This window comes from Melitaea cinxia, chromosome 11 (assembly GCF_905220565.1).
Source record: "Melitaea cinxia chromosome 11, ilMelCinx1.1, whole genome shotgun sequence".
Lineage (NCBI taxonomy): Eukaryota > Metazoa > Arthropoda > Insecta > Lepidoptera > Nymphalidae > Melitaea > Melitaea cinxia.
Window position 1 is genome coordinate 796,688 of NC_059404.1, and position 14,783 is coordinate 811,470.

General features: G+C 31.8%; 2 protein-coding genes across 2 annotated transcripts in view; one reads left to right on the top strand and one right to left on the bottom strand.

The window, feature by feature from the left end:
- The window catches only part of LOC123657913 (scavenger receptor class B member 1-like), an 83,740-nt gene extending 81,952 nt beyond the window's left edge, over nucleotides 1-1,788 (top strand). Inside the window, exons 11-12 of the mRNA XM_045593400.1 lie at nucleotides 389-514; nucleotides 1,378-1,788. Coding sequence (XP_045449356.1) covers nucleotides 389-514; nucleotides 1,378-1,719 — 468 coding nt within the window. The 3' untranslated portion in view covers nucleotides 1,720-1,788. The remainder of the gene's footprint in view (nucleotides 1-388; nucleotides 515-1,377) is intronic.
- A 6,381-nt stretch (nucleotides 1,789-8,169) lies between these two features.
- Nucleotides 8,170-14,783, bottom strand: part of LOC123657957 (salivary plasminogen activator alpha 1) — a 29,753-nt gene continuing 23,139 nt past the window's right edge. The window contains exons 3-6 of the mRNA XM_045593437.1: nucleotides 12,529-12,635; nucleotides 11,712-11,851; nucleotides 10,793-11,502; nucleotides 8,170-8,485 (exon numbers count right to left, since the gene is read on the bottom strand). Coding sequence (XP_045449393.1) covers nucleotides 8,324-8,485; nucleotides 10,793-11,502; nucleotides 11,712-11,851; nucleotides 12,529-12,635 — 1,119 coding nt within the window. The 3' untranslated portion in view covers nucleotides 8,170-8,323. The remainder of the gene's footprint in view (nucleotides 8,486-10,792; nucleotides 11,503-11,711; nucleotides 11,852-12,528; nucleotides 12,636-14,783) is intronic.

The window sequence follows — 14,783 nt, forward strand, 5'->3', positions numbered from 1 at the left end:
TACTTCACTGTCTGTAACTATCTTTATGCTTTTTTTGTAATATATTTGTGGTGTACAATAAAGTATAAAATAATAATAAATAATAATGCACTTAGCAGTCTATTTAGCGATTCACTTTTTAACCGTCTTTCAAAGAGGAGGAGGTTCTCAATTCGATTTTTACATGTATGTTACCTCAGAACTATTGACTAAGTGGATCGATTTTGATGTTTTTTTTTAAATCGAAAGGTAGTGCGTGTCATATTGTTCTTTTTAATTTTGATTAGGATCAAACGAGTGATTTTTGAATTATATCTAATAATGCGTATATACTTGAAGCCCCAAATTCAAAGAAGTTATTTTTGTATTTGATTTTATTCAGTGTGTTAATATAGGTATTTGTTCACAGGTCATTGGCGCTCCTTTGGCTCTGACAATGGGAATTCAAGTTAACATAGCCGTGCGGACGTCCGCTGGAAATCCCATCACACGACCTTTGAAAGATAAGGTCTTGCCGATACTGTGGTTGTCTCTGGTAAGTTGCTTTTAAATATGAACATTGAGGACATTTTTCATAATAATAAGTATAAGTATTATTCCAATCGGTTTAGTAGTTTTCGCAGTATAGCCGAACAAAAAAGTTAGTAGATTTGGGAAATCATTCATATAGATATTCTTAACTGAGGTAGGGCACAGCAGGAATTTCCTGCTCAAAATATGGAGCAGCCCGACTGGGGCAGTACCTCGACCTTACAGAAGATCACAGCAAAATAATACTGCTTTCAAGCAGTATTGTGTTCCTGTTGGTGAGTAAGGTGACCAGAGCTCCTGGGGGGATTGGGGATTGGGTCGGCAACGCGCTTGCGATGCCTCTGGTGTTGCAGGCGTCTATAAGCTACGGTAATCGCTTACCATCAGGTGAGCCGTACGCTTGTTTGCCGACCTAGTGATATAAAAGAGAATATAAATAAACTTAAAATAAATTCGGTTCAACCTTAAATTTGTACTAGAAAACTGTAAAAAATAGAATTTTTACTCTAAGACCTGTAATAGCTCGAAATTAAAAAATTAGCCCGTTAGCGCAGTTTATTATGTTGTAAAAAAAAAATTAGCTATAACAGTCGGGTTTTACCTGTAACATAGGCATTAAGTTGCTTACTATATGAACAGACGACCGTGCGTGTATGTTATAAGATATTTATTTATTTATTAACTAAACATTACTTTTGGTAAAGTGAAATAAAGAACAAAATGAAAAGGTAACCGAACCAGAGACATTTATTTTCTCGATCTTTATGGTTTTATCTTAATATGTATAAATAACAAAGTTGGACTTGTACATTCGAACGAATATATGCAAACAATTCAGTTTAATTAAATTAATAACGTTTGTTATAGTATTGCAAGGAACCACCTCCAGAGGTTCTCAATCTGCTTCGACTCCGCTTTGTCATCGCGCCTCCACTCGTCATCACCCTGGAGGTGATCCTCTTCCTCATCGGCATGTTCTTCGGAGTTCAGGGAGCCTATCGATTCTGGAGGCCGAAATATAAACCCGTGAACACGAAAAAAGACAAGGCAAAACCTAAAAAAATTATAGAGCGAAGGAAGTCGAGTGTCATCTTAAATTTGTCGGATAATATTGGCTACATTGATGATCAGGAGTTAGCCAAAGAAGCGGTATCGTTACTAGCCATAACAGAAGACGAAGGTCACACACCTGACTTACTTTTAAGTTAATTGTATAAGATTGATTAATAATATATGTATTTATAACATTAGCTTCAATGTTAGAGTCAAAAAGAGCACAAATATTTTTGTTACAAAAATTGTTACCATAATCAAATTTAAAGTAAACTTTTATGTAAATATAAGTTTTAAAATATTTTAAATTGTAAAATTTTGGAATTAAAAACAACATATTGGTAACGAAAATTTATTTTGAGAATGAATTTTTAAAGAAAAGTGTTAAATAATTTTTCAGCTTTTTTTTTTAAATATGGGGTTTTCCTTTAAAAATGGGAATTTATTGAATAGATTTATTTTTTATTATTTGATGACGCTTGAGTGAAATGCCGTTAAATCATAATAAGTTAATATTTAATTTTTTAGTTGTCAATCCGTCCAGTTTTTAAGGGAATTATGGGTATAAATGTTAAAACTTCTCGTTTAGTTAGGGTTAAGGTTTTTTTAGAAAATTTTCTATAAAAAGAATTTTCATACTGTTATAAATTATATTTAATTTTTATTATATGATATAAATATTAATGTACACAGCATTTACTATTACTATTATATTATATTCATTATTATTATTTTTTTATATAATTAATTATAATTATAAATAATTAAATTTTATTTATTGTAAATTGTTCTTCGTAGAAATCGGGTCATAAATTTATTCCCACAATGGTCAATAAAAGTGGTCATTTAAAACTAAAATATATTTAAAAAACATATATATATATATATATATATATATATATATATATATATATATATATATATATATATATATAAATGAAACTTGCCCAATTTGTGATTATAAATAATGAATGTTTAGTATTAAGATAAACTTGTGTAAAATGCTTTAAAAATTTGCTCGTTTTATTTTGACCTTAGTTCAAGGTACCAACGAGTTACATTTTGAAATAGTATAAATATTTATTCTGTTACAGTTTTGTTGACTGTACTTGTTACATCCTAAAAATATCCTTAAATTTAGATATGTTTAAAAATACAAGTTTAGCAGCGACCAGAACGAAATGACACCTTTGTTATTGTAAAAATAATCTGTATTTATTATAAGAGGTCATAAAATTACATAAAAATACTGTTATGTAATTTCTCATGACGCGATTTAATCTTGATCTTGATTAACAAACTGTTTGAAAACAGATGTGAAGGTCTTGGTCATTTTTTTTTTTTGTAAATAATGTCAAAGATTTGCTGTATGGATAAAATGTTTTTGAACAGTAAACCCCGACATTTAAGATCTCAATTTATGGCTGGCAACACATCAACACAGAGACAACGGAAAATATCATTAACAGATTTGGAAAGTTTGAACATAATTCGTTGTTTTTTTTACAGAATTTTAGAAAGATTCTAACGAGAAACCTTAAATTTGATTGATTGGTTAAAAAGTTTTTAACCGACTTCAAAAAAAGGAGGAGATTATTCAATTCCACCGTATATATATATTTTTTTTTATGCTTTCGGGGATAACTCCGTCGTTTATGAACCGATTTTAATAATTCTTTTTTTTTTGTTGGAAAAGGGATATCCCTAGTTTGATACCACGATAAGGAAACCAGGATCTGATGATGGGGTCCCAGAGAAATCGAGAGAAACTCTCGACAATCTGCATAACTTTTTACTGGGTGTACCGATTTTGATGATTTTTAATTTAAGCAAAAGCCGATTTTTATCATGTTCATATCAAATTTTAGAGTAATCATTGATAATGCGTATTAACTTGACAATTCTTTTGTCTACCTACGTTTTATTACTTGTCGATATAATTGAAGTCGGTTTTTCTACGTTTGCCTGCAAACACAGTTATGTACTGTTACTTTTTTATTGATTGAAAATAGTTATTTCGTGTTGTGAACATTCTAATTTAAATGTTTATTTTACGTTAATTATTTTAAGTGGTTCTCGTTGATTTAAAATTGACGAATCCTTGTTTATTTCTTCTTATAATCATCTGTAAACGTCGATGCTAGCTGGTCCAGTCGGCCAATGTGTTGTCAGCCTGAAATATAATACATGCCAGATTATATTTGAGTACGATTTTCATATCGTATACTTGCCTTGAACCTGAAATTTATTGCTCAATTAGATATATCTTTTAGTTTTTCAAAAAATGTTATGTTATTTATTGTACGAGTACACTAAATACGGGTTTCATTCGAATAAAAAAAAACAACATTTATGGTTATTTGGTAGTTTGAAATTTTTTTTTTTTGGAATAAAATAATTATTAAATATAATTTGTAACATAAAAAAAAGTTATTTTTAGATTTTTTCCATAATATAAAAAACTAACTAAAAATATGTTAATAATTGCTTTTCCTGTTTTAAAATGTGTCAATTTTGTAATATAAATTATTGTATTTAAATAAATTTAACATAAATTGACACATTTTGATTTTTTCTTCAAATGAATTTATTTTGTGTCCAAAATAAAATAGATCTATAAATTACACAATACAAAACTAAATAGATCTGCACATTTCAAATTAATTTTTACTTATTTTATATATGTAACAATGTATATGAAGTCAATTATTCAGGAAGTACCAAATGACAGTATTGCTTAAGCGGAATAGTTGCAAATAATACTTTTACCGAATGATGAATACATTAAACGGTAACACTAATTATGAAAAATATTTAAAAATGTATTTTTTGTATCAAACAGTAATTTGTTATAACAATTGTGATACTATTTTTAATTATAGATAGATTAGCGAATTGTAAATACAGACTGAAGGTGTATTGTGAATAAAAATATATTTTTAAGAATTATTTGTTTATATTTGATAACTCCATTTTATACAAAAACACAAAATAGACTAGACAGGATATTTAAGTGATAATAAAATAAACATTTTGTAAAAATGTCATAAAATAACAATGTCATGTCATAAGAATAACTATAAATACAACAATGTCAATTATCAAACTAAATTAACTTACAATACTTGTGAACTTAATTTATAATTTAAGAATGTAATTACAATAGCTTACAAAACTTAATTCAATTTTTAAATATTATATAATTTTACACTAAATGGTACAAAAAACTAATCGAGAAACTTGGTTACGCCTGTTTTAAAGTTAACAATCACTGATTTACTATAAGTTATAACAGGATCTTTTACAGCCTCTAAATACCCAAACGCGATTATTATTTAATCATATAATTAGTTCTGAGATAAAATACTTCAAATAAACCCTATAAATTTATAATATTAGCATGCATTATGTAAAAATATTTCAACGGTAAGTGGTCAGCTATTATCAAAACATTAAAAACTAACATCCAATTACAATTATCAAGGTCAGTAATATATTTTTAAACATTTGAATTGAATTATTATTCATTTACGGTATCTTATTATTCAAGTTATTTTTATATGAATAAATAATTAAATTATAAGGTAACATTTAAAATGAGTAACATTATGAAATCAAAACTATAGAAAAATAATAACAGTATAAATACACAACACAGTATTTTTTAATTTAGTTTTGTGTTTGTTAACCAAAGTTATTTTTATTTCTATATTAACTTGAACTTAACGCTAATATATATTATTATTTGTAATATCTAGGTATATCGGAACATTCTATTATATGTGTAAATAAATATTTGAAATGTAAACATGTAGTAGACCACTTATAAGTAATATTGCCGTGTGGCTACGGCATCAAAGAATATAGCCCCACTCTTCCCGTGGGTATCGTAAGAGGCGACTAAGGGATAACACAGTTCAACTACCACCTTGAAACTGAAAAAGCCGACCGATGGCGGGATAACCATCCAACTGTTGGCTTCGAAATACACAGGCCGAAGACGGGCAGCAGCGTCTTCGGTGCGACAAAGTCAGCCCTGCGGTCACCAACCCGCCTGCCCAGCGTGGTGACTATGGGCAAAACAGATGAGTTCGCGCCATTTTTGGCGTGAACTTGTGGAGGCCTCTGTCCAGCAGTGGACTGCAATAGGCTGGAATGATGATGATGATGAAAATGATGAAGTAATATTAACAAAGACATTACGATTTTTTTTTAAATAAATAATAATTTTATCTTTTAAATTTAAATATTACACGAATATAAAATTATACAATTGAATTGAGACTCCTCTTTTTTTAGAAGTCGGTTTAAATTATTTTAACTCAAACCCAAAAAGATGCGAACCACACATCTCTGTCCTCTTTACTATTTTTCTTATTGGGGAAAAAGGGATATTTCTGGAAAATATGGTATATAACGGTAAATGGAGTATCTGCATATATCGGTAACTAAACGAGCGCTTGTTTTGCGAGCGTTGCTCAAAAATAAAGACTAAAAATTTTATCCTAATATAAAACCTGTATTTAAGAAAGACATAAAAATACAACCAGCTTTATTATAGAAAAAAAAACGAATGTGCTTTAGACCACACGACTGAGTCAAACTTCTGCACTTCACTTTGTTAGATATTAGAAATGTAACTGGCTATTAGAGAAAGAGAGAAAGAAAATGTGTGGTGCATCTCTCTCTCTCTGTTGCTCCGTTCGCCACACTCAATCACAATTTTCGTAACGCTCTCGTCACGCATTCACCAGCTTACTCTAGCGTCAAGCGTGCGTATGGAAGTTTTACTTAAATAATAGTAAAGTTATTACCTTCACTATAAACTTCACAAATGGTAAAGCTTGAACTTATCAAGCTATGCAAAGGATGAAAAGTAAAAATGGAATGAAGAAAATCAAAGGAGAAGCACTTGTTCGAATATGGACGATAGTTTAAAGACAGCAGTGAATATGATGGAATATTATTTACAAGATCATTTTAACAGACTAAGAGATTAAAAAAAATTCACTAAGAAGTTAGCTCGACCAGTAGAACTATGAAAAGCTGGTTAGCAAAGTTTGGAATCCGCCAAAGAACGTTACTAACATTGATTGATATGATGGTGTTAAACTACTATAAAATTTTTAAAGGTTTGGCCATAATAATAGTGTTTGTATGTAAATTTAACTGTCAAAAGATTTATTAAATTGTTTTATTCTTGTCATTTTAGTAAAGAATATTTAAACGAATTAAATATCTCACTTAAAACTTGTATCATATAGCTATTTATAAAAATAAAAAAAAAACTTGATGAAATCACGTTAAATATAGCAAAAAGATAACGTTAGGTTAAATTTATTGATTTATAAGAATATATTATGCTTATAGAGCTTGATAATAAAATAAGTATGACGCATTCGACTATAACAGAATATACACTCCACATAACTTATTATGTTATGTAGAAGTCATCCTTCCCTTTATTTTATTACATGTTCCTTAACATAATATGCTATTTATTTTAATTTTCAATGCAATAATACTATATATTAACTGAGGTAGGGTGTAGGTGGTACAGCAGGAAATATTCTACTCGAAATGTGGAGCAGCCCGACTGGGGAAGTACCTCGACCTTACAGAAGATCACAGCAAAATAATACTGTTTTCAAGCAGTATTGTGTTCCTGTTGGTGAGTAAGGTGACCAGAGCTCCTGGGGGCATTGGGGATTGGGTCGGCAACGCGCTTGCGACGCTTCTAGTGTTGCAGGCGTCTATAAGCTACGGTAGTCGCTTACCATCAGGTAAGTCTTGTTTGCCGACCTAGTTGTATAAAAAATATCAATAAATTCATTTAATATAATAAATATTTAGAATGTAGAAACGTAGGGAAATCGCCCGGAAGTTTTAGGTAACAGCCACTTAACGTACATATATTTTTCAATATACGTACGTATGCTCTGGCGAACTTCGTACCGCCAATTTTTTTTTCATGAACATAATTATATATATATATCGAAATAAAATATAGCCTTTACATTTTTAAATTGGACAAAATTACATATCAGTACAAAATATTAATAAAAACCGTCCAGTAGTTTCGAAGATTAGCTCGGACAAACGTCGTGATACGGAGATTTTTATACATATTGATTTTTAAATACATATAGATCCAGGCGAAAACCAAAATTTTAAGGCGAGAATCGAAACATCTACCCTTGGAACAGAATATAGAGTCAGTTCAAATTGCGCTGACAGGAAAGTCAATGTATAGTTTTAGATCTCTAACTTTGTAACAGCATTAGAAGCCATTATCCTATACTTACACATACAACTTTGCGGGTCAGCTTTACTGCCGCACTTGCTCTAGGTCATTTAAAACTAAATGTGGATTAGCGAGCCATATTAGGGCCCATCAGAGAAATTAGTCATGACTCCCTGGGTCGCCGTCATCGAAATCGATGACGAGGAGATGATGAGGAGGACTGCTACTAAAAGCCATTAAATATTACTTTCAATAAAATATAAAGCCTAGTATGTCATATATCTTGTTCACTTCCAAAGTTCTCAATAGAATAGTCACTTAACAGTTAAAGTAAAATCATGACATATAGACAATAAAATACATTTTTAACATTAAAAATATGTCTTTGTACACGTTATCTACAAACTAAAAATTGGATTACTTAAAAAAAAATATATAACTATCCTAATATATATATATTAGTATATTTACAATATACATAATTTACTTATATATATTCTTATTGTAATTAAATCTTCAACTAGCGTAAATATGAGCGTAAATCCATGACACGTAATGGGCCACGTTTGTGTACACATCCGGGACCCCGATCCTCGCACATCCCGACCCGAAGGAAGTCAACCCTCTGAGCTCCCAGCGACCCCCAGACCTGCACTGAAGTGGACCCCCACTATCACCCTGGAAAATAAAAATTAAGACTTCTAATTATTTTATTGTTGTTATTGCGTTTCGAGGTTATTCTTATTTAAGTACTGCTAATGACAAATTTGATCTTTTATTTATTTAGTAATGGTAGTAATTGGTAGTTTTAAAAGTGCTTCAAATTTAACGTGAACAAGCAATAAACTGTTAAACTACATATCAATTAAGTATGACTTGTTTTAAAGAATTATTCTAAATATCTGAAAAGTATTGAATCATTATGAATATTATTTATTTTTATTTTATACTTTATTGTACACCACAAATATGTTACAAACAAAGCATAAAGATTAATTACAGACAGTGAAGTACAATGGGCGGACTTATGGCTAATTAGCCATTTCTTCCAGACAACCCATACATAGAAAGGGAACTTATTATCTAAATTGGGTAGGTGGTGTAGGAGTATAATAAACTTACATACAAATGTCTACATTCAAATACTTATAATAAAATAAAGAATTTATTATTATCATTAGCACTATCATAAAAAATACATAAATAAATAAAAAGAAGAATAAAAATATAATGCACCATTTATACACTAAATCGTCTCCATCTTAAGATAATAATCCTTAACGTTTTTTTTAAAAGTCAACAGTGATTTGGCCTCCCTTATGGCTAAGGGCAGACTATTCCATAATTTAATAGCCTGAACAGTAAAAGACTGACTAAAGTACTTGGACTTATGTACGGGTAGCTTCAGCATAAGTCTTCGAGATGTTCTTAATTCTGAAGCTTCGCCGAGATATGTAAATTTATCTTTTAAATAAGAAGGAGAATTTGAATTAAATAGCACACAGTACAACAGAGAAAGAATATGTAGGTTCCGGCGAAGGCGTATAGAAAGCCACTTGAGCTTTGAACGAAACTCGGAAACATGGTCAAATTTGCCTAGGCAAAATATGAACCGAATGGCAAGATTTTGAAGTCGCTCAAGCCTATTAAGTTGGTCCTCGGTCAAATTAGTGTAGCTCGCATCTGCATAATCTAGAATGGATAAGAGAAGAGAGTTTGCTAACATAATTTTTGTAGGGATTGGCAGAACGGATTTAAGGCGACGTAACGAACTCAGTGTCGCAAAAGTTTTCTTAGTAATGACCTTTAAATGATCCGACCATGACAGCGTCTTGTCTAAGTGAATGCCGAGATCTCTGACAGTGGAGCAGTAAGGCAAGCTAGTATCATTAAGTATTCATTAATTAGGTAATAGGTGGTAAATTATTTATTTTTGCGATCATGCCAGGACTGCCCATAACAATGACTTCCGACTTGCCAGAGTTGATACTAAGCCCATATCGCTTGCTCCAAACAGAAATTTTTTTAAGGTCCATATTAATTAAGTTGATTGCACTCACAACATCCTCAGGCGTGGAATGGCGATAAATTTGAATATCGTCTGCATACATGTGGTAGTGAGAAGAAATATAGTGAGTAATTGAATTAATAAAAATTGAAAAAAGCAAAGGAGATAAAACGCCGCCTTGAGGTACCCCAGATTGGACGTCGCACAATATTAACCTGGTCGGCTGTGCTTAATAGTAATTATATTTATCATTGTTATGTACTTAATATTTTTTATTTTAGATTTGTTATTGTAAGCTTATTTTATCAGTAGGGTTTTAGTTTAACAGTTTGTAAATTTTATAGTCACTTTTTAATTTATTTAAAGTTTTATTAAGCGAATCTTTGAGTTTTATATAACCCCTAAATCTTATCAAAGACAAGAGTAAACTGATTGATATTGTACGTATATCTTATTGCTATGTTTTCCATTTTATTCATATAATTAATTCGGTCAAGATTATCGTCAACTACATTGTGAAACTAATATCAAAAACTGTAGAAGTGTAAAAAAGTGTAGTTATTTCGCTTAATTACTAAACGCAAAGTATTTTACAGTTAAAATTAAATCGTTTACTTTTTTTAAAATGAATTAATATTTGTATTCAATCAACAAAATGGAGAAAGTAAGATATAAAAATTGACGTAATAAAACTTATTTTTATTTGATTCTGAAACTAATATATTATGTACTCCAAAAATCGCGGGGCTATGTCCGTAGTGTTTAGTTTGAATATAGTTAATTTAGGAAATTACCAATAGGAGGGTAGTTCTATAAAATGAGATAAGTATAATTTTTTTAAATTCGATGTACTATGTATATATAGTGTGTAAGCAGGGAAGTCGACCGAGACGCAGAACCGGTTTGTTGCAAACAATTACAGTGTGTTCAGATAACCTAACTGTAAACTTATTAGTGATAGTAATCTAAGCACTTACCACGCAAGCACCTGTACTGCCATCGGTACTCCCAGCACACAAATGTCCATCATTTAAAGGTAAGCTCAATGAATATTTATCTCTACAAAGCTGCAACGGTAAGACTGGTACTTCAGCCTCTAACAAAACATCTGTCAAAGTACCATTCGTCTGTTGCCTCCCCCATCCAGTAGCGTAGCATTCATCTTTGAAGTCTAAACCGTTATTATCTTCAATGAAAGGATCAATTTCTTCACCGTACATAAGTTTCTTATCACTTCGTTTAGTATTATCAAATTTAATTTTATCTCTGGCTGCTTTCGTTTTTATAAGCTTAACCACGCTGTCTAGTGTTGCACTGTCGTATGCTACATCTTTGATTTTTCTGTCAGTATCATTTACATTAATGTCTTCATCGTTTTTTCTTTCTGTTGGTTTATTTGAATCGTTTGAAACTCTCACGTTATATCTAGTGTTTTTGTGTTTCTTGTTCGTCACTCCTGAGAATACAGTTTTAGTGATATTATTAAGTCTTTCTAAATATTTAACAGCGGTATCTGGATTGGGTTTTTGAGGTTTAGGTTTTCTCCTTATTTCATCTGGTTTCTTGAAGAATGACGTGCTTCGTTCTGTATTGTGAGTGCTGATCGGTAGTTCGTAGGAAGGGAGGCAGATGGTACGTATCCGACTCCCGGCACTTACATCTGCTGCCTTTATCATCTTCATGAGAGCTGAAACATCAAAAAAATATATCTCTAAATGTCATTAGCGCAAATTCCCATTGAAAATCCAAAAAATCCAGAAAGAATCCAGATAATCTAAAATCAAAGATTCAAAGTTTGCGAATTTTATTTAGAATTTTATTTCAAGATATAGTTCCCGTAGTTTTTAAGCTACGTTATACTTGGGTGCATTAATTTAGGGTTAAATAATGGGTTACCTATATCATGCTGATAATTATGAAATCTGTGGTGTAGAACGATCCTCTCGATCGGCAAGTAAGCCCCTCGCTGTTCAGCTCGATCCCATTCACCAAGTACAGCCGTCCATAATGCTGGTACAGGCAGGTTAAAGAGCTCACTGGAATTCATATAGTTTTAACTGTAAAATATATAGTTGAAAAATAATGAAATAATGACTTTGCTATGTAAATATTTTCAGGCGCCAGGCGCTACATTTGATAACCTTACTGTTTTTAACATTTTATCTATATATGTTCTATTCAAATTATGCAAACATTGTTAGACTAAAATTTAGTTTATCTAAAAACACAAATAAACTTCATTTTTATAACGATAAAATAGTGTAAAGCCTCTACAATTTTCCGAATGCATTTTCTGCTGAGGAGAATAAATTAGGAGCTCAATTATTAATTTTAACAATTTTTAATAAATTGTTCAGTAATTATAAACTTGTTAGTTGAAACAAATGCCATGAAAACCTTGGAGTCTAAAACTTGCAATAAAGCAAATAAAATTTAGCTATTACTGCAAGGACTTCGTGATGGAAAACCGGACTAACGTTTCTATTTTACGTGAAATCTGGAATAAAGGCTATGAGAACCAGAATGACTTGAAGTTACTTTTTAATGCTTTGTCAAGTAATGGTTAATAAATGGCAGAATAAAAGTTTCAATAATTCAGAAAAATGTCTTTTCAATTTTGTTTTATTATTATTTATTCTTATATTAGCTCTGTCGATGATTTTGAACAATCGTGTTCAATTGACCTGCCATAATTTATAAAAATAAGAATTACTTATGTATACAATGCGCAGTGGTCAGCAGCCATTGCGGATGGATCAGCACACCCCCGCACCAGTGCCCAATAAGACCGTAGTTGGGATGGAGCAGCTGCAGAGACACCTGGAAATATAGATATCCAATAAAAGTAACAAATATTTCAAAAAACGTTGATTATTATGGGTTATGGTGTAACATATGTTAGGTGGGTATTTCATTGCAGGTAAGGGTCTGGAGAAACACCTCAAACTTCTAGAAGTTCAAAGCTAAATAATACTGCTCTCCAGTAGAATAGTGTAGCCAGAGTTCCTAGGGATGGTCGGGGGTGAGCTCGGCAACGCGCTTGCGATTCTTCTGAAGTTTGCTTAAACTTATATGGGCTACGGTAAGTGATTACCATCATAAGAGCCGTAAGCTTGTTTGCCGACCTAGACGTTTAATAAAAAATAACGTTAAGTCAACGCAGTGCACATAACAATAAATTTTATTACTAGCAATAACTTCGTACCAAGGACGCTAGTTCAAACCTCTCTCGCGATAAATTTTTATATAGGTTACTAGCATCCCGCCCCGGCTTCGAACGGGTATTTAACAAAAATTTCAAAAAAAATCCTTAAAATTTTTAAAAATGTAATATAATCTATGTCAACCGCGGATAGTGTAGCTTCCCAACAGTGAAAGAATTTTTCAAATCGGTTTAGCAGTTTCGAAGCCTATTCAATGCAAACAAACACTCAAATCTCTCGTCAATGTTTGTCGTGCTCTGGGTTCGGGGAATTGTTTATTTTAAGAACACAAGAAATAATTTTCATCCTAACAGGATCGATGATAGTTAGTACGTTTATTTATTAATCATTTGTTTTTCTCAAGAAATAGTTGTTCTAATGATGTCGTGGGCCATAATTTTTGAAATGGTTTAACCTCAGTGACAATAAATATAGCTATACCATGATTACGCTTCAGCCTGTAATATCCCACTACTGGCCATAGGCCTCTTTCGCCATGTAAGAGAAGGATCAGAGCTTAATCCATCACGCTGCTCCAATGCAAGTTGGCGGATATATTCCCTATTATGAGTAACGATCGCTATCAGCCGCCGTGTTGGCGCAACGGTCACAGCCACGGATTGTGCCGGTTGCGCTGGCGGTTGTGGGTTCGATCCCCGCACATGACAAACATTTGTATTGGCCATACAGGTGTTTGCCGTGGTCTGGCTGTTTGTGCAGTCCTTGTGGGTCTCCCCACCGTGCCTCAGAGAGCACGTTAAGCTGTCGGTCCCGGTGGTTATCATGTACATACCATGCATACTAAAGCAGCTTTACTTTCCTAAATTCAATAAAAAATTTCAATACGTATCTTCAACTTCATCCGCAGGATTCACTTTAACAGCTTTAATGGAATAGGCTGCCTAAAATGCGTTGAATTAATTTCATTACAATTGTCCAACATACTATTGCAATTGTTATCAATACTCCGATAATAGAATCATTTACATTGATGTTGGGCATAACGTAATAATAAATTTAGTAATGCTACTTCTAACGGCTACATCAGCGACAAGACTTATAGTATTTTTACAGTTTAAAAATAATTAGCTTCGCCTGCATAAAGAAATGAGCCACCAAGTATAAACTAAAGGCAGAGAAAAAGGCAGGGATTTAAAAAAAGCTTTAGTCTTATCCTAGTAGGAGACGATCTTCAAAGTATCAGCGCTACTAGCCCATCTACTTGAAATATGTCAAATGCTAGAGGTAGATGAGGCATGGGGTGCAAGATAAACTGAACCCACTTTTCCTCAAAATCTCATTCGATGACAGATATGAGTTTGAGTGAACGACACATTTTATATAACTGGTTCTCTTCTGTTTTTTTCTTCTTCTGTATTTATAAAATTATACCAACCAACCCACGCATTACCAAGTTTTGTGCACGCCTCCTTTCTTTAAATCGTAAGGACTAAATATCGCTCGGTGAAAGTGAGAGTTTCACGATAAGATAATTAAATCGGATTGTAATAAAACAATTAATTTATTACAACTTCATTTTTTCGTTTAATTTTTAAAATATATAAATGTTATTGCTCATATTAAGTTTGTAATGGCACATTTTTTTGCATAAATTGGCAGCTTTCATCTGCTTCTTTTTTAACTGACTTCCAAAAAAGAAGGAGTTTCTCAATTCAATAGTATTTTTTTAATGTGTTACCTCAGAACTTTTTACTGGTTGGGTGGGTGTGACTGCGAATCGATCCCACCTATCGCGTAACTATGG